This window comes from Eleutherodactylus coqui, chromosome 6, assembly GCF_035609145.1.
Source record: "Eleutherodactylus coqui strain aEleCoq1 chromosome 6, aEleCoq1.hap1, whole genome shotgun sequence".
Lineage (NCBI taxonomy): Eukaryota > Metazoa > Chordata > Amphibia > Anura > Eleutherodactylidae > Eleutherodactylus > Eleutherodactylus coqui.
The window spans coordinates 79,640,204-79,660,247 of record NC_089842.1 but is presented as its reverse complement, the minus strand read 5'-3'; the positions used below and the strand labels follow the sequence as shown (position 1 = coordinate 79,660,247).

The 20,044-nt window shown below is 40.7% G+C and overlaps 1 protein-coding gene across 1 annotated transcript in view; it reads right to left on the bottom strand.

The window, feature by feature from the left end:
* Positions 1–19,401, bottom strand: part of LOC136631357 (B-cell receptor CD22-like) — a 35,060-nt gene extending 15,659 nt beyond the window's left edge. The window contains exons 1-7 of the mRNA XM_066605624.1: positions 19,333–19,401; positions 8,805–9,170; positions 7,637–7,921; positions 6,901–7,152; positions 5,356–5,616; positions 4,135–4,395; positions 321–590 (exon numbers count right to left, since the gene is read on the bottom strand). Coding sequence (XP_066461721.1) covers positions 321–590; positions 4,135–4,395; positions 5,356–5,616; positions 6,901–7,152; positions 7,637–7,921; positions 8,805–9,170; positions 19,333–19,363 — 1,726 coding nt within the window. The 5' untranslated portion in view covers positions 19,364–19,401. The remainder of the gene's footprint in view (positions 1–320; positions 591–4,134; positions 4,396–5,355; positions 5,617–6,900; positions 7,153–7,636; positions 7,922–8,804; positions 9,171–19,332) is intronic.
* Between the last annotated feature and the right edge of the window lie 643 nt (positions 19,402–20,044).

Below are 20,044 nucleotides of genomic sequence, written 5' to 3'. Positions count from 1 at the left end.
GAAGAAAAAACACAAAAAAATAAAGTGTCCATTAATCCAAAAATAGCTGCTTTATGAAGCAGTTAATATTACAGTACAAAAACATAATTTTTTTGATGAGTTCAAAATTTCGTATAGTTTAGTATTTCTTATATCTGAGAAACATTCTTATAACATTACTCTCTCTATATTGCTATCTTTTGGAGCTAATTTATGTCTATTCTATAAATTTTCATAAATAATGTCAAAAATGAAATGTTATTTTTTTGCAATAGCACAAAAATATAAAAATGCCCAAACTGTGTATAGTCTGCTATGGGTAGGAATACATTTCTACTCACATTGGATCATCAGGGGTAGACATGTTGCTCTCTTGCTGCTTCCTATAGCACTTGTTGCCTTGCATGTATAGATTCCTGAATCTGTCCATTGCACCTTTTGGAGCTGTAGAGTTTTTGATGTTGTGTTTTTGTATGGTTCTTCGCTTTTGAACCATTCATAGCTACTAATTTTGGGATTACTTTCGTCGGATGTACATTGCAGACTAACTTGATCTTGTTCTTTTCTGATATTCCCACTTACAATTGTGCATTTTGAATTCTTTGGTGGATCTAATAAGTTAGAGGATATAAAAAATTGTTAAAACTGTCATTACAATATTTGGCAACATATATTATGAATACATTCACACATCAAAATTCATTCATATTACAATGAAGGTAATTTTTTGGGGCAAAAAATTACTTCTAGAAGGTAAATATTTCCATGAAAAATAAAATATAAAGTTGTGAATACATTGTAATAATTAGAGATGAGCGAACGTACTCGTCCGAGCTTGATGCTCGGGCGAATATTAGGGTGTTCGGGATGTTCGTTATTCGTAACGAACACCACACGATGTTCGGATGTTCGGGTTACTTTAACTTTCTTCCCTGAGAAATCTTTTCTATATGCGCTCAATGGGGCCGGCGGCAGCAGCGCCAACCCCATTGAGAACATATAGAAGACAAATCCTTCTTCTCTGCCACAGCTGTAACAGCTGTGACAGAGAAGAACGATGTTTGCCCATTGAATTCAATGGAACCGGCAATACAGCCGACTCCACTGAATGCAATGGGCTGCCGGCGATCGCGGGATGAATTGTCGGAAAGGGGTTAAATATATAAGCCCTTTCCTGCAATTCATCCAGAAATGTGTAAAAATAAAAAATATATATATACTCAGCTCTCCTGCCCCTGAGCCAATCAGAGGCAGCCCTCACTCACCCATTCATGAATTCATGAATGGGTGTGAGTGAGGGCTGGCCTCTGATTGGTCAGGCTGTGACCATTCAGAGGCATCTTATTCAGCAGGCGGGGATTTTAAATCCCCGGCTGCTGAATACTACTCACAGCTGTTCAGAGCAGTTCAGGAGAACTGCAGCCTGCCGCGCTGAACTCCGTCTGCCGGCACCACGTGAGTATATATATATTTTTTATTTTTACACATTTCTGGATGAATTGCAGGAAAGGGCTTATATATTTAACCCCTTTCCGACAATTCATCCCGCGATCGCCGGCAGCCCATTGCATTCAGTGGAGTCGGCTGTATTGACGGCTCCATTGAATTCAATGGGCTAACATCGTTCTTCTCTGCCACAGTTGTTACAGCTGTGGCAGAGGAGAACTTGCTCTGTCGTTCCCATCATTTTCTTGAATTGCCAAGATTTTCACACATGAAAACCTTAGCGAGCATCGGCGAAATACAAAAATGTTCCGGTCGCCCATTGACTTCAATGGGGTTCGTTATTCGAAACGAACACCCGAACATAGCGGGAAGTTCGTTTCGAATAACGCGAACCCGAACATTTTGGTGTTCGCTCATCTTTAGTAATAATGTAAATCAATAGCTACAGTTAACATATTGGTAATGTGTTTTTATCCATTTGATCATTAGTAACAAAGTCGAATTTAAAGGATTCTTCCCATCTCCCCTTCACAGTTTAGACAATTTAAAAAATCCTACATTTTATTAAGCATCCAGTTAAAAAATATATATCTCTCGTGGGCACAAGAAATGAAAAGAGGACTGACAGACACACATTTACTACATAAAGAACAAATACTGTGGCTTGCACTGATATATGTCAATATTACTCCCAATAGGATTTAGACTACTCTGCATATAGCTAGACCCAACATTAATAAAATAGTATGTTTTACTCTCTTGTATCAATGACTAGCAATAAAGAGCTACTTAAATATAGTTTAAAGATTTAATAACTTTTTGGATTGTTTCACAATGATAGTAGGCTCTTTAACAGCAAAAATAAGCTAATCATGTGTATATTCAATATTTGATAACTTTTCTAGATTTTTCACAATAATAATGGGCTCTTTGTATAACTCAGTTCTTCACGACAATAAGCCTGGGTTCCCAGACAGCGGAATCCCGGCGGAAATCTCGTGGTTTGGCCGAAGCGAAAAACTGCAAGATTTCCGCTGGGAGAAGCGCTACTTCCAAACCCGCGGCCGCAGCGGAAGAAGAAAAAAAATGAACATGCTGCTGCCGCAGTGGATTAGCTGTCCCGTGTGGACGAGATAGATTTCTGAGAAATCTTGTCCACGTGGCTGGCTAATCCCGGGATTAGCGGACACATGCAGATTTGCCGCGGCGAAATTCCGGATGGAATTTCCGCGGCAAATCCGCCCCGTGTAAACCCAGCCTTATAGGCTCTTTGTATAACTCAGTTCCAGTTCTTCACAACAATAATAGGCTCTTTGTATAACTCAGTTCGACGCATTTCCCCGCTTTATGTCAGCGGTTCATCAGGAACGTGTTTGAGCTAAATGTTACGAACATCCCAATAGGGAGTGTACTTTTATCTATTAATGGAACACCCAGATTCGCTCGAAACATTCGATAAAAATGAGAATGGGTACAAGTATTATAAGATCAAAAGATGGCTTATTCTTCTGTTCAGTTTGTGTATACAGATAAAAACCGCAAGTGCTCAATGTAGCACTTCTACTGGGACCAATGTCCGGTGTTACATATATGAGAGCAATTGCTGGTCTGTATATTGTTGTCTGGGTCTATATGACAGCACCATTGTATAGGAATAGTATTGAACATATGCTTGATAACCCAGTAATTGAGCCAAAGCTAGGAAAGTCTGAAAAACCGAGAGACAAAGATCTATGGAGTTTGCAATAGATCTTTCCCTAATGGGGACGATGAGCTCCTAGAATAGTAATATATCGGTGTCAGTTGATATTGGTAATTTTCAAAAAGCTGAACACCGATATATAGGTAAATAGGATTGACCTAGCTTAAAGCTTTAGAACAAAGAGAGCTGATAGAATCAATGATATGAGAGGCAGAGCCTCTGGCCTTGATGGTAGGTCGGGGCTATCTAGACTTCTGTTTGCCTCTGTGAATAGTTCTTCCCATCTCAGGCAATTATGGCAGAGATGGGAATAGCCATTTGCATACAGCGGTCAGAGGATTATTGTGATTATGCAAACCGCTGAGCTGGCTGTGTTACATTGTTTCCCTAACGCACATAGAAGTGAATGCATGTAATGGAAAAAGTGTAGCACAATAAGCTATGCTTCTTACTATAGCTCCCGGCTGTATGTGGCAGCCAGAGGTGGCTGGGATAATGCAAATAGTTGAACTGGTTGTGTCGTACTGTGTCTGTAAAAGTGTAGCACAGTGAACTATGAAGCTCCAGTAACACCAGAGTTATGGAAACAGCGTAGTTTCCTATGTTTTTTCCATAACTACCATTGACTTCTAAAGGAGTTCCCAAAAACAGCTGCGCACAACCAATTCGGCTGTTTCTGTATTTACAGCCACTTCTGTCCATTGCAGAAATATATTCCCATTTCAGCCATAATTGTTTGAGGTACAATGTTTTAGTTAGTCACAGATTTCTAAAATTCTTCAGTGTGAAAATCCTCAAGTATGAAAAGCAAGTGAAATGCAATTGTTTGCCCTTTACACTACTTAAACTATTTAAGAAATCAACTTTTCTCAAAAAGGAGCTTGATGCAAAATATGTCAAAATTCCCCGCTATCAGAAACAAGTACTGGGTCATCAGACTTTGTGTATAATTTGATGCAGATTGAAGTAATTATACCATATAATGAAGAATAATAAGTTATACTTACAAAGAACCTCTATAGAAACACGATCTGAGAATTTATTCCCTATTTCATTTGTCGCTTCACAAGTGTACGTTCCTGCGTCTTCTGCCCGGATTGCCTGTTCATAACTTCCTACTGTTTTATGAAGTTTATCATTTTTATGCCATGCAATATTTGTTACATTTGGATTGCTACTATTGACAACACATTCAAAAGTGACCATTGTTCCTTCATGGAATTGTTTGTTGTCTGGTTTTATAACAACTTTCACACTCCTTGGTGCATCTGCAAAGGCATTGTAATGTCAATGAATTAAAAATAACGGTTAAAGTTAAGAAAAACAATAGTGAAAAAAATTGATCAAACTTGAAGCAGTAATGATAATGGTAATTAGTGCTACAACATGACGGGTTATCAGTCATCAAGTTACCAATAGATCTAATGTTTGATCATATGAGTTGAGGAGCTTTAACCCTTTGCAATCCAATTTTGGATTCAGGGTTTGCTAGGGGGCTTTCTCTCCCTGCCATTGTACAATGGCACCATCTGCTGGCTAGAGCCAGTACTGCGGTATATGACATGCTGGAGAGGCCCTCGACAACAGAGCAGCCAGTAATATACAGTAAGAATACCCGGCCGGACGGCTTCCGGCATCGGAGCTGTACAGCCTTTAATAAGAATGTCTTCAGACGTCAGATAGTGGATTGTAAAGGGTTAAATTCCAGTCGTTTCTAAAATTGTAATTTGTTGTAAATCTGCAGTTACTGCTAATAGGGATATTTTCTCTAATAACGTTGTACTTACCAATGATATCTACATCGCTAGGTAAGAGGATGACAATCAAAAACGCTTAAAAAAACAACACTTAAACCCATTTACAATAACAATGTATTATAAGATCTTTTTTATGCCATGTTATACTGTTTGGTTTAAAATTTTCAAACCCACTTAAGTAATTCGTCTTTGCATTTACCTGACAAATGTACAATTGACAGTGTCCCAATTTGGAGATGATTCTAAAGAAAGCAGCAATGGGCTAAAATATTCATATAGCAATGTTTTTGATCGTTTTGTCTTTGCTCCTAATGTATCTCTATGGGCTATAAAATATTTTTGAAGTCCAAAGACTGAGAACTCTGTGAACTCCAGGATCACCTGATCATGTGAACACAAGTTTAGAAATAATTGGAGAGCTCTGTGCTGTGAAATTTAGAAGAACATCCTTGATAACATAGGAATACTCACATTTTACATCCAGGTACATGAGCGAAGATGTGTTGGATCCTTGACTATTGGAAGCTTCACATTCATAAAATCCAGAATCATTCTCTGTTATCTTACTGAAATTGTAGCGGCTGTCAGTGCTATTAGAAACCAGCATTTTATTCTTGTACCAGGTGTAATGGGAGACTGGCGGGTTTGCAACAGTAGAACAATTCAGAGTAACAGGGAATCCTTCTTTTATATTTCCTTGCGGCTTTTGAATAGTTATGTGTTTGGGAGGATCTGAAATATTTTATACGACACGGCGTGAATCACAGTACAAAAAGTTGTAAATGAAATACATGGGTCTCTCGGAAATTGGGAGAGAAGCCATTGTTAGTAGGATATCTTCTAAGCAATCAACTAGGGGAATAGAAATTACTTGAAGGGTTATTCCCATCTGGGACTTTTATGTTATACCCACAGGATATGCTATAAAATTCTGGTAGAAGTAGGTTTCACCTCTGACACCCAAACCTATGTCTAAGATTGCCCACTCCCCTTTAGGCTATATGCAGCAGCAAGTGAGTTGGGAGCTACAGAAACAACTCTTTGTTCCCATAACTTCTATAGAAGTGAAGAAGAGTTATCTAACCAACATAGCATAATGAGCTACGTTGTTTCTGCAGCTCCAAGTTGTAGAAACAGCATAGCTCACTGTCATACACCACTTCCATAATTCCTATTCACTCCTATGGGAGTTATAGAAACAATGCAGAGAAGCCTACTGGACTGTTTCCGTAACCCCCAACTATCCTTGGCCAATGCAAGCATCTGGACGGCGGTGGTCAGTTGGGTTCTGCAGAGGTGGAACAGCTTGGGGTATCCTACAGATATGCCATAAGATTCCCAGACTGGAAGGCCCCTTTAAAGGGGTTGTCTCGCGAAAGCAAGTGGGGTTATACACTTCTGTATGGCCATATTAATGCACTTTGTAATATACATCGTGCATTAAATATGAGCCATACAGAAGTTATTCACTTACCTGCTCCGTTGCTAGCGTCCACGTCTCCATGGCTCCGTCTAATTTCGCTGTCTGCTTGCTTTTTTAGACGCGCTTGGGCAGAAGGGTCTTCTTCTTCTGGTTCGTCCGGGCACGAGTGGCGTTCTGCCTCCGCCCCCTTCTACACGTCATCGCGTAGCTCCGCCCCATCACGTGTGCCGATTCCAGCCAATCAGGAGGCTGGAATCGGCAATGGAACGCACAGAGCCCATGGTGCACCATGGGAGAAGACCCGCGGTGCACCATGGGAGAAAACCGCAGTGCATCCTTGGGAAAAGAACTGGCGGCCATCTTTGGAAGAAGTTTTATAAGTTGCTGAAACACCAGAACTGTGAGTAGAAACCTGCTTTAAAAGCCGTTTACACTGCTGCATAGTAATGTATGCTTAAGAAGGGGGACTGGGCAAAAAAAAAAAATCACTGTGGCCTTGAGACAACCCCTTTGATGTGGTAGAAGTATTTCCTTCCCCTCCCATTCTGATTTATAGGTATTAACTCAAGATATGTTCTGATGTGATTACTTACGCAGCACAGAAATTTCCACAGTATTTGATTTACTTGTGCCCATACTGTTTTGAGCTTCACAATGGTATTGTCCTGATTCATCAACTGTTTTTTTATAAGCCTCCGAGTCCAATTTCTGCCCATTTTTGTACCATATGATATTAGGATTTGGCGGATTGCTACTTTCCACAGAACACTCCAGTGTTATATTTTGCCCTTCCAGGAGACTTATAGTGGGACTCTTTGCAATAATTGTGACATTTTGGGGTTTATCTGAAAAACGAAATTCCAAAAATGTTCTTAGGATTGTCTTTGTCTTTATGTATTGTTGCAGCTTAGAGCTGCTCTGTATTGTCAGTAACAACTATCTGGAAATATTCCAAAATTATTATAATAAGTTCAAAAAAATGAAATAGGTGATGCAGTAGTTACTGAAAATTATAACTACAAACCTAGTGTGCGCTAATGCATTGTATGAAGGTCATTTGCACAGGATGGGGAATGACAGCCAGAACTGGTGGCCATGGGTAACACCACTGCGCATTGATGACCTGTAAAAATAGCGCATTGGCGTGTTAGATCCATAAATCTATGTGAGGTTAAAATGTAACTTTTCTGGTTAGCCAATGCCGGTGTCACTCCTACAATACTTGTGTCTTTTTATACAAGAGTATTCAACATCACAAACATCTTCATGACCCCAATGTAATTGACCCTCATAACACACAAACAGAGGTACATGAATGGGAGTTCTTACATTTCACATTAAGCTGTATGCTTTCATTGCCTTCCATCTCATTCATCCTATACAGTAAACAACTGATATTCTTCTTGTTGTCTTTCCATGTTGGGACGAACGTCAGCGTGGTGGTGATGCTTATCTTATGTGTTTCATTCTTTATGGCCGCCCCATTTACATCATGAAGCCAAGTCAGGCTGAGGTCATTCGAAGGACAAGAATAATCTATAGAGCAAGTGAATGTGACTCTCTTGTTTTCTTCCATTTCAGAAGCTGCATCTAATTTTAAATCCGGAGCAATATCTAAAAGAAAAAAGTTGCAAGCAAGATATTTTTCAATCCACATGAACAAAAAACAGACGAGCTGCTGGAGACATTTCTGCTGACCAAGAAAAGTTTAGTTTCAGAGGGGGTAAAATTGAGCCTTAATGTGGTAGCACCAGAATTACAAGTTATCCCCTATCCACAAGGTAGGGAATAACTTGCTGATTGGTGCTGGTCTCACCACTGAGACTTCCACTGATCCCGAGGATGGAGGTCCCGTGTCCCCCGTTCCTCCTCACTACAGGTTTATTGCACCCCATAACATGAGTAGGAAATTGAATGGAGAGACGGTCATGCAAGTCTGCTGTCACTCCGCTTATTTTCAATGGGACCGCTGTAGATGCCCAGATATACCAGAGCAGCAAGTGTTCGAGTATTTCCGTCAGCCCCACTGAAGGGATTGGAGTGCTGACCACATATGCTCGGCCAAGGTTCTATTAAGGTTGGCGTCACTGCAGGTAAGAGAGGAATCTCAGCGGTGAGGCCCACACCGATCTGTAATTTATCCCCTATCTTGTGGATAAAGAATAACTTGTAATTCTGGTACAACCCCTTTAAAATGTACCTACTATTCGGAATAAACTTTACAGAATAAGCTGTTGCGTGTGTACATGAGAAACAACACTACTTCACAATAACACTATTTCCAGCCATTATATGACTTGCATATGACATTTAATACCGTCCAGGAATCCCCAGCAACCAGTTGTTCCTCTGGGCCAATGTCTGTGTAAAGTGCTGTTTTGCTGCAGGAAGCAGACACCTCTGTACAATGAGCAGCGGCCCAGGTTGGTACTGCAGGCTGAGTTCTATAAAAGTACTGTAAATAGCACTCACTAAATAGCAATAGTAAGTAACTTACCCCTCACTGTAAGGCTCATGTTTGAAGACATCCATTTCCAGTCTTTATTCTTCCCCTTTTCCTTCCCCATCAGCCTGATCTGGTAACGTCCATCGTGTTCACTCTGAAGGTCCCTTATTAATATAGTGCAGTCCTTAACTGTATTTGCTCTGTGTTTTACTCTGTCCTTAAAAGAATTGTCTATCTCCAAATTGCCTTTACTTTGATAAACAATGGCTCCTTCAAAATTCTTTTCTTGATCATCATATACTGAGTTATGATACCACGTGTAGTTGTGAATGTCTGCATTAGAAATGATTTCACAAGGTAAAATGACACAAGAGCCCTTCCAGGCAATAACATTGCTCCCCAATTTCACCTGGTCCACTAGAAAACAACAACAGATAATCCGTTCAGCACATCACTATGTAATTCCTATTAACCAGCAAAGAATCATATATTCATGTAAATAGACAAAATATTAAAAATGTTCTATTATAGTAGTTATTAGAGATGAGCGAGCATACTCGTCCGAGCTTGATGCTCGTTCGAGTATTAGGGTGCTCGAGATGCTCGTTACTCGAGACGAGCACCACGCGGTACTCGTCTCGATTAAACGAGCACTGACCATTGAATTCAATGGAGCCGGCAATACAGCCGGCTCCATTGAAAGCAATGGGCTGCCGGCGATTGCGGGATGAATTGTCGGGAAGGGCTTAAATATATAAGCCCTTCCCTACAATTCATCCAGAAATGTGTAAAAATAAAAAAAATATATACTCACCTTGTCTCGGCAGAATGATGTTAGCCCATTAAATTCAATGGAGCCGGCAATACAGCCGGCTTCATTGAAAGCAATGGGCTGCCGGTGATCGCGGGATGAATTGTCGGGAAGGGCTTAAATATATAAGCCCTTACCTGAAATTCATCCAGAAATGTGTAAAAATAAAAAAATATATATACTCACCTAGTCCTGGCAGACGGAGTTCAGCGCGGCCGGCTGCAGTCCTTCTGAACTGCTCTGAACAGCTGTGAGTAGTATTCAGCTGCCGGGGATTTAAAATCCCCACCTGCTGAATGACCTGCCTCTGATTGGTCACAGCCTGACCAATCAGAGGCAGCTCTCACTCACACCCATTCATGAATTCATGAAAGGGTGAGTGAGTGCTGCCTCTGATTGGCTCAGGGGCAGCTCTCAGCTGAATGACAGCTGAGAGCTGCCTCTGATTGGCCCTGCGCTGAGCCAATCAGAGGCAGCACTCACTCACCCATTCATGAGTTCATAAATGGGTGTGAGTGAGAGCTGCCTCTGATTGGTCAGGCTGTGACCAATCAGAGGCAGCTCATTCAGCAGGTGGGGATTTTAAATCCCCGCCTGCTGAATACTACTCACAGCTGTTCAGAGCAGTTCAGGGAACTGCAGCCGGCCGCCCTGAACTCCGTCTGCCGGGACCAGGTGAGTATATATATTTTTTTTATTTTTACACATTTCTGGATGAATTGCAGGGAAGGGCTTATATATTTAAGCCCCTCCCGACAATTCATCCCGCGATCGCCGGCAGCCCATTGCTTTCAATGGAGCCGGCTGTATTGCCGGCTCTATTGAATTCAATGGGCTAACATCGTTCTGCCGGGACAAGGTGAGTATATTTTTTGTTATTTTTACACAATTCTGGATGAATTGCAGGGAAGGGCTTATATATTTAAGCCCTTCCCGACAATTCATCCCGCGATCGCCGGCAGCCCATTGCTTTCAATGGAGCCGGCTGTATTGCCGGCTCCATTGAATTCAATGGGCTAACATCGTTCTTCTCTGCCACAGCTGTTACAGCTGTGGCAGAGGAGAATGATCGCTATGCTGACAGTCCGGGGGGGGAGGGGTCTCACTCTTGCCACTATTGTGGCTTAATAGTGGGACCTGGGAACTTGAGATGCAGCCCAACATGTAGGTCCTCGCCTGCCCTATCCGTTTCTGTGTCGTACCCATCACTTTCTTGAATTTCCCAGATTTTCACAAATGAAAACCTTAGCGAGCATCGGTCATATACAAAAATGCTTGAGTCACCCATTGACTTCAATAGGGTTCGTTACTCGAAACGAACTCTCAAGCATCACTGAAAGTTCGACTCGAGTAACGAGCACCCGAGCATTTTGGTGCTCGCTCATCTCTAGTAGTTATATTCTTGTACATAGGGGGCAGTATTATAGTAGTTATATTCTTGTATATAGACGACAGTATTATAGTAGCTATATCCTTGTACATAGGGAGCAGTATTAGGGCTTAGTCAGACGGGCGTTTTTTCACGCTATTTACGCATGCGCATGCGTCCGGCGATTTTACAAAACCATTGCTTTGAAATGGTATCGGACACATGAGCGCTTTTTATGCGCTCGTCCGATAAATTTTAGAACAGAAATCGCAGATCGCACCTATCTGCGTTCTGCGATTCCTGTTCTTCTCTGTATATGCGCTCAATGGAGCCAGTGGCAGCAGCGCCGACCCCATTGAGAACATATAGAAGACAAATCATTCTTCTCTGCCACAGCTGTAACAGCTGTGGCAGAGAAGAACGATGTTTGCCCATTGAAAGCAATGGGCTGCCGGCGAGCGCGGGATGAATTGTCAGGAAGGGGTTAAATATATAAGCCCTTCCCTTCAATTCATCCAGAAATGTGTTAAAAAAAAAAAATGTGTACTCAGCTTTCCGCTGCAGCCGGAGTTCTGCCGCGGCCGCCGTCAGTTCTCCTGAACTGCTTCTCTGTACTATTCAGCAGCCGGGGCTTTAAAATCCACGCCTGCTGAATAAGCTGCCTCTAATTGGTCACAGCCTGACCAATCAAAGGCAGCTCTCACTCACACACCCATTCATGAATTCATGAATGGGTGAGTGACTGCTGCCTCTCATTGGCTCAGTGGGACCAATCAGGGGCAGCTCTCAGCTGAATAGTACAGAGAAGCAGTCCAGGAGAACTGCCGGCGGCCGCGGCTGAACTCCGGCTGCAGCGGAAAGGTGAGTATACATTTTTTTTTATTTTAACACATTTCTGGATGAATTGCAGGGAAGGGCTTATATATTTAAGCCCTTCCCGACAATTCATCCCGCGCTCGCCCGCAGCGCATTGCTTTCAATGGAGCCGGCTGTATTGCTGGCTCCATTGAATTCAATGCGCTGGACAGCTCCGGTCCGTTTCTAATGAAACACGGCTAGGAGCAGATTTTTTGGGCGATTTTTTGGCCCCGGTCACGCCATTTGCGGATGCGCATCCGTCATGCGATCGGCCAAATCGCGGGAAAAAACGCCCGTGTGACTAAGGCCTTATAGTAGTTATATTCTTGTACAAAGGAGTAGTATTATAGTAGTTATATTCTTGTACATAGGAGGCAGTATTATAGTAGTTATATTCTTGTATATAGGAAGTAGTATTATAGTAGTTATATTCTTGTACATAGGGGGCAGTATTATAGTAGTTATATTCTTGCACATAGGGAGCAGTATTATAGTGGTTATATTCTTGTACATAGGAGCAGTATTATAGTAGTTATATTCTTGTACATAGGGGGCAGTATTATACTAGTTATATTCTTGTACATAGGGGGCAGTATTATACTAGTTATATTCTTGTACATAGGAGCAGTTTTATAGTAGTTATATTCTTGTACATAGGAGCAGTATTATAGTAGTTATATTCTTGTACATAGGGAGCAGTATTATAGTAGTTATATTCTTGTACATAGGGGGCAGTATTATAGTAGTTATATTCTTGTACATAGGAGCAGTATTATAGTAGTTATATTCTTGTACATAGGGAGCAGTATTATAGTAGTTATATTCTTGTACATAGGAGCAGTATTATAGTAGTTATATGCTTGTATATAAACAACAGTATTATAGTAGCTATATCCTTGTATGTAGGGAGCAGTATTATAGCAGTTATATTCTTGTACATAGGAGCAGTATTATAGTAGTTATATTCTTGTATATAGAAGGCAGTATTAGAGTAGTTATATTCTTGTACATAGACGACAGTATTATAGAAGTTATATTCTTGTACATAGGAGCAGTATTATATTAGTTATATTCTTGTATATAGGAGGCAGTATTATAGTAGTTATATTCTTGTACATAGGGGGTAGTATTATAGTAGTTATATTCTTGTACATAGGAGCAGTATTATAGTAGTTATATTCTTGTACATAGGAGCAGTATTATAGTAGTTATATTCTTGTATATAGGGAGCAGTATTATAGTAGTTATATTCTTGTACATAGGGGGCAGTATTATAGTAGTTATATTCTTGTACATAGGAGCAGTATTATAGTAGTTATATTCTTGTACATAGGGAGCAGTATTATAGAAGTTATATTCTTGTACATAGGAGCAGTATTATAGTAGTTATATTCTTGTACATAGACGACAGTATTATAGAAGTTATATTCTTGTACATAGGAGCAGTATTATAGTAGTTATATGCTTGTATATAAACAACAGTATTATAGTAGTTATATTCTTGTACATAGGGGGTAGTAATATAGTAGTTATATTCTTGTACATAGGAGGCGGTATTATAGTAGTTTTATTCTTGTATATAGACGAAAGTAATATAGTAGCTATATATTTGTACATAGGAGCAGTATTATAGTAGTTATATTCTTGTACATAGGAGCAGTATTATAGTAGTTATATTCTTGTACATAGGAGGCAGTATTATAGTAGTTATATTCTTGTACATAGGGGATAGTATTATAGTAGTTATATTCTTGTACATAGGGGGCGGTATTATAGTAGTTATATTCTTGTACATAGGAGCAGTATTATAGTAGTTATATTCTTGTACATAGGAAGCAGTATTATAGTAGTTATATGCTTGTACATAGGGGAGAAATATTATAATAGTTATATTCTTGTATGTAGGGGACAGTATTATAGCAGTTATATTCTTGTATATAGGGAACAATATTACAGCAATTATAGTCTTTTACATAGCAGCAGTATTATAGCAGTTACATTCTTATACATATGGGCAGTATTATAGTAATTATGGTTGTGAAAGTATTAGGATGATTTGTCTAACACTCTTTTTTTAAGGGTTAATATAGCTTAATATGAAGCTCATAAAACAGCACAGATATGACTGAGCTATCCTTCGTAGTGGGAGAGTTTGATTGTTTCCAGGAGACAATATCATTGGTCTTTTTACATGGGACAAGCTGTGAGACAAACAATGGTGAACAGCTTGTTCCAGTGATGCTTGCTCCTGTGCTGTCACACTGGAGAAAGTATCGTGGACATCGCTCAGAGCTCTGCCTGAGTGGAGGCTGAGGGGCTGGAGAGCATTCTCCCCTCCGCCGCCTCTATTCACAGTAAAAAGTGATAGAAAAGGGGTGAAGCAAACCAGGTGTGTATGAGGGTCCAGAGCCTGGTATAATGTCCGGGGATTAGAAGCCTCAAAGAGCTGAAGGAAAAAGAGTGTAGATTTGTGTGAAAATGAATTTCACTAGAAAGTGGTGTCGACCAGATAAAGCCACCAACTGGTGGACAAAATGGAGCAACTGGAAAAGCAACAATGGTAGCCCAGCGCTGCTCTCCAATGAATTTCAACAGGCAGTGGGATAAGATTTATCCAACTTCTCTTTTCATTGTGTCAATTAAAACCAGCAGATACGTGTTTTTCGGGGTAGGCCCCTTCATAAGTCAAGCTAGGTTAGACATAACTCTTGGGGCTGGAGAATAAGCCCAAAAGGGCTGGTGGTCTAATAGCACCTTCTGGTAACATCAGCGCTTTTGGGTTTATTGTCCAGTCCCAAGAGTTATATTTAACCTAGCTTGACTGATGAAGGGACCTACCCCGAAACACGTATCTGCTGGTTTTAATTGATACAGTAAAAAGAGAAGTTGGATAATTCTTATCCTACTGCCTGTTGAAATTCATTGGAGAGCGGCGCCGGGCTACCAGTATTGTTTCTCCACTTCCTCCATTCACAGTAAGCAGACAGTCGTTCAAAAGTAAACAACTGCTGTTTACACGTAACAGTAAGTCGTTCAGGTTTTTTCATGCAGAAACTGAAAAGCTGAACAATTTTCTTGTTCAGCTATAGAGGTATCGCCTTTGTTTACACAGGATGAGCATCATTCAGACTCCCTTGGGAGCGCGGGAATCTGAATGATAATCGTCCTGTGTAAAAGTTGCATTAGTTTTTGTATCTGAATTCGGTTACTCTTATCAGTGTAAGATAATGTAAGCACATTATCTATTCATTAGTCAGTGTTAAGCTCCATTTAGATGGGACGAATGTTGGGTAAATGATGCCCAACACTCGTCCCCGCATACACTCACTCCCATGCTATTGCATGGGAGCCAGTATAACTGGCTCGCTCACAGAGCGGCCAGCAGCGGGACGGGGCGGCTATAGGAGATATTTCTCCTTGCTCTCTCCCGCCTCTCTCCACTGACGTAACATAGCAGCCGTTCAGTACTGAACGGCTGCTATTTACACTGAACGATCAACGTTCAGCTCATTGTCCATCTTTTATGCTGCAGAAACGATGGACAATGAACCCTTATGCTGATCCCTCTTGTCACCGTAGCAATGAAATCCTTTTTCAACTTTAATGAAACTTGTCACCGAAAGGACCAAAAATAATAAAACTTAGCTTTTATTGATTTTTAAATAATAAAAAGGCGTCCTTATATTTTCTCATATGTGCTAAAAGTCACACAATAATTAAAAACAGTAGGGCTTAGATATATAGATGAACACTGCTCTGTCCCAACAATCTAGGTGCATTGGCCGGGAATCAAACCCGGGCCTCCCGCGTGGCAGGCAAGAATTCTACCACTTCTACCACTTTTGTATTCCCTGATGTCTTTTTCTATCCAGGGTTACTCAGATTTCTATTTGTCAATGACTTGCACCGCCAGATGTTTATTAAAGTGTGGTGAAGCACTCACTGTCAGTGACCTTGAACACTTTTAGTTCTCTATCACAGGGTAGGCCTGATGTCCTCTGATTAGTCACGGTACAGTGATGTCTGTTAATCTACAGTCAGTAATATTGTACCTGACACACACATTTACTAGTACTGTCGTCCCATTTATAACAGTTGCTCATTAATATTGCTTGGGTCGTATTTGTTCTTATTATTTCTAGAACAATATCGCGGTGATTGATTTATATAGAAATCACCCCGATATGTCACCATTAGGTGTTAAGTCCGGAGTATGTTTTTGTATAACGCAGACCCAAGCTTATATTGGCTTGATACTCTATGGTATTCCCTTATGCCTATGACTGATCGCATGCGCCATTCATTTCTTATGGCTCATGTGATTATATACCAAGGTTAATTGCAACCAGACGACAGTTTCAGTGATTATCAAGGATAGAGATAAGTTGTTCCAAATAATAATGGGTTTTCAATATGTTCTCTCTCCTACTTATACATAGGCTCTATTCCGGAGAGATGATGCTCCCACTTGTATAAGTGATTATTACAGGTAGAACGTATATAAGATGAATAAAGACAGTGGCTGCATTAAATGGAACAGCTGCAGTATTCTCCTTCAGGATTTAAATAGCTGCAATAAAATGCTCTGTCCCAACAATCTAGGTGCATTGGCCGGGAATCGAACCCGGGCCTCCCACGTGGCAGGTGAGAATTCTACCGCTTCTACCACTTTTGTATTCCCTGATGTCTTTTTCTATCCAGGGTTACTCAGATTTCTATTTGTCAATATGTTCTCTCTCCTACTTATACATAGGCTCTATTCCGGAGAGATGATGCTCCCACTTGTATAAGTGATTATTACAGGTAGAACATATATAAGATGAATAAAGACAGTGGCTGCATTAAATGGAACAGCTGCAGTATTCATCTATGAGCTACTCATCCTTCAGGATTTAAATAGCTGCAATAAAATGCACATAGATAGTTTGGTGGTAGCCCAGAATGAATTCTAGGCTATCACCTATATCCAATGCCCTTTTGGATAAATCTCTGTCTCTGTATATGCAGTCTGTTGTGATGCACCAACAGCTGCTGACTAGAGTGATAATGATAGACTCTGTCTGTTATAGTTGTAGTTGTATATGTCTACGTGGGTTGCATTATGATGAACATACAACCCCCACATAGATTAGTTCTTATGGAGAGAATCGGCCCATGGAACCTATCCCTCCCTCTCCATCTACGCGTTTCCACAACCTTGGAGATGGTTGCTTCCTCAGGATGGAGCTAACCTAACATGACCAGCCTCTCAGGCTGTCAGGATGTAAAATGAGCTCATTTTACATCCTGACAGCCTGAGAGGCTGGTCATGTTAGGTTAGCTCCATCCTGAGGAAGCAACCATCTCCAAGGTTGTGGAAACGCGTAGATGGAGAGGGAGGGATAGGTTCCATGGGCCGATTCTCTCCATAAGAACTAATCTATGTGGGGGTTGTATGTTCATCATAATGCAACCCACGTAGACATATACAACTACAACTATAACAGACAGAGTCTATCATTATCACTCTAGTCAGCAGCTGTTGGTGCATCACAACAGACTGCATATACAGAGACAGAGATTTATCCAAAAGGGCATTGGATATAGGTGATAGCCTAGAATTCATTCTGGGCTACCACCAAACTATCTATGTGCATTTTATTGCAGCTATTTAAATCCTGAAGGATGAGTAGCTCATAGATGAATACTGCAGCTGTTCCATTTAATGCAGCCACTGTCTTTATTCATCTTATATATGTTCTACCTGTAATAATCACTTATACAAGTGGGAGCATCATCTCTCCGGAATAGAGCCTATGTATAAGTAGGAGAGAGAACATATTGACAAATAGAAATCTGAGTAACCCTGGATAGAAAAAGACATCAGGGAATACAAAAGTGGTAGAAGCGGTAGAATTCTCACCTGCCACGTGGGAGGCCCGGGTTCGATTCCCGGCCAATGCACCTAGATTGTTGGGACAGAGCATTTTATTGCAGCTATTTAAATCCTGAAGGAGAATACTGCAGCTGTTCCATTTAATGCAGCCACTGTCTTTATTCATCTTATATACGTTCTACCTGTAATAATCACTTATACAAGTGGGAGCATCATCTCTCCGGAATAGAGCCTATGTATAAGTAGGAGAGAGAACATATTGAAAACCCATTATTATTTGGAACAACTTATCTCTATCCTTGATAATCACTGAAACTGTCGTCTGGTTGCAATTAACCTTGGTATATAATCACATGAGCCATAAGAAATGAATGGCGCATGCGATCAGTCATAGGCATAAGGGAATACCATAGAGTATCAAGCCAATATAAGCTTGGGTCTGCGTTATACAAAAACATACTCCGGACTTAACACCTAATGGTGACATATCGGGGTGATTTCTATATAAATCAATCACCGCGATATTGTTCTAGAAATAATAAGAACAAATACGACCCAAGCAATATTAATGAGCAACTGTTATAAATGGGACGACAGTACTAGTAAATGTGTGTGTCAGGTACAATATTACTGACTGTAGATTAACAGACATCACTGTACCGTGACTAATCAGAGGACATCAGGCCTACCCTGTGATAGAGAACTAAAAGTGTTCAAGGTCACTGACAGTGAGTGCTTCACCACACTTTAATAAACATCTGGCGGTGCAAGTCATTGACAAATAGAAATCTGAGTAACCCTGGATAGAAAAAGACATCAGGGAATACAAAAGTGGTAGAAGTGGTAGAATTCTTGCCTGCCACGCGGGAGGCCCGGGTTTGATTCCCGGCCAATGCACCTAGATTGTTGGGACAGAGCAGTGTTCATCTATATATCTAAGCCCTACTGTTTTTAATTATTGTGTGACTTTTAGCACATATGAGAAAATATAAGGACGCCTTTTTATTATTTAAAAATCAATAAAAGCTAAGTTTTATTATTTTTGGTCCTTTCGGTGACAAACTTATGCTGATCCCTCAGTGTATATAGCAGGCGTTCAGTACTGAACAGCCGCTATGTTAAGTAAATGGAGAGGGGCGGGGAAAGCACTCTCCTGCAGCTGCCCTGCTGTGAGCCAACAATACTAGCTCCCATACAGCAGCACGAGAGCGAGTATGTGTGGGGACAAGTGTCGGGCATCGTTTACCCGACATTCATCCTGTCTAAATGGGCCTTTAGACTTTGTGATGATGTGTTACTTTTCTACAGTAATAAAATGTATTTTAGGGTGTTGTCCACTGTGATTGGACTATACCTTTCTTTATTCTAACTTTTGCAATAAAAACTCCTGTGAATGAGCTACTTCCTGCAGAAGAGCTTTGGAACGAGTACAAATTGTTCAATGTTGTGTTCTTCTCTGGTGCACTATACAAACTATTGGGCATACCTGGTTAATGAGGCTTTAATACCCCTTGGGTATCACCTAAATTAACGGATTATTCCGATATAGTCTTTTACTTGGGGAGTGGTATTTTAGTAGCTATGTTTTTGTACGTAGGGCAGTTTATAAAAGTGCTTTCAAAAATAAGAATCAGTATTATAATATTGAAATAATGTTTTAACATACCTATGTTGTATACACCTTTAAAAAGAAGCATCAAAAACACAAAGGACCATGTCCCCTGCACTTGTCTGTTCTTCATGGTCCTAAGGAGTAAAAAAAAAGTTTCCACAAATTCTCTGCATAGTTCTCTTATTTTCTATATTCAATAGACTATAACACAGGTCTGCAAAAAAAATTATAAGAGCTGTTTTGGTTATTTCACGTAATCTTTATATTTTTCTGCACGCTGTATCTGAAAATTACCGTATATACCGGCGTATAAGACGACTTTTGAACCCCGAAAAATCTGCTCTGAAGTCGGGGGTCGTCTTATGCGCCGGTAATACAAAAAAAAAAAGTGTAAAAAAAAAAATCATTACTCACCTCCCCCGGCGTTCTGTCGCGCTCCGGCAGGATGTCGCTCGCTCCTCGTCCCCGGCGCAGCATTGCTTTCTGAATGCGGGGCTTGAAATCCCCGCTTCCAGAAAGCTAATACACACGCCGTCAGCCGGTACAGCTATTCAATGACATCATTAAATGGCTGTGATTGGCTGAAGGCGCACGTGTGTTAGCAATCACACCCATTCAATGATGTCATTGAATAGTGTGATTGGCTGAAGCCACATGTGTTTTAGCCAATCACAGCCATTCAATGATGTCATTGAATGGATGTAACTGGCTGATGGCGTGTGTATTAGCTTTCTGGAGGCGGGGATTTCAAGCCCCGCATTCAGAA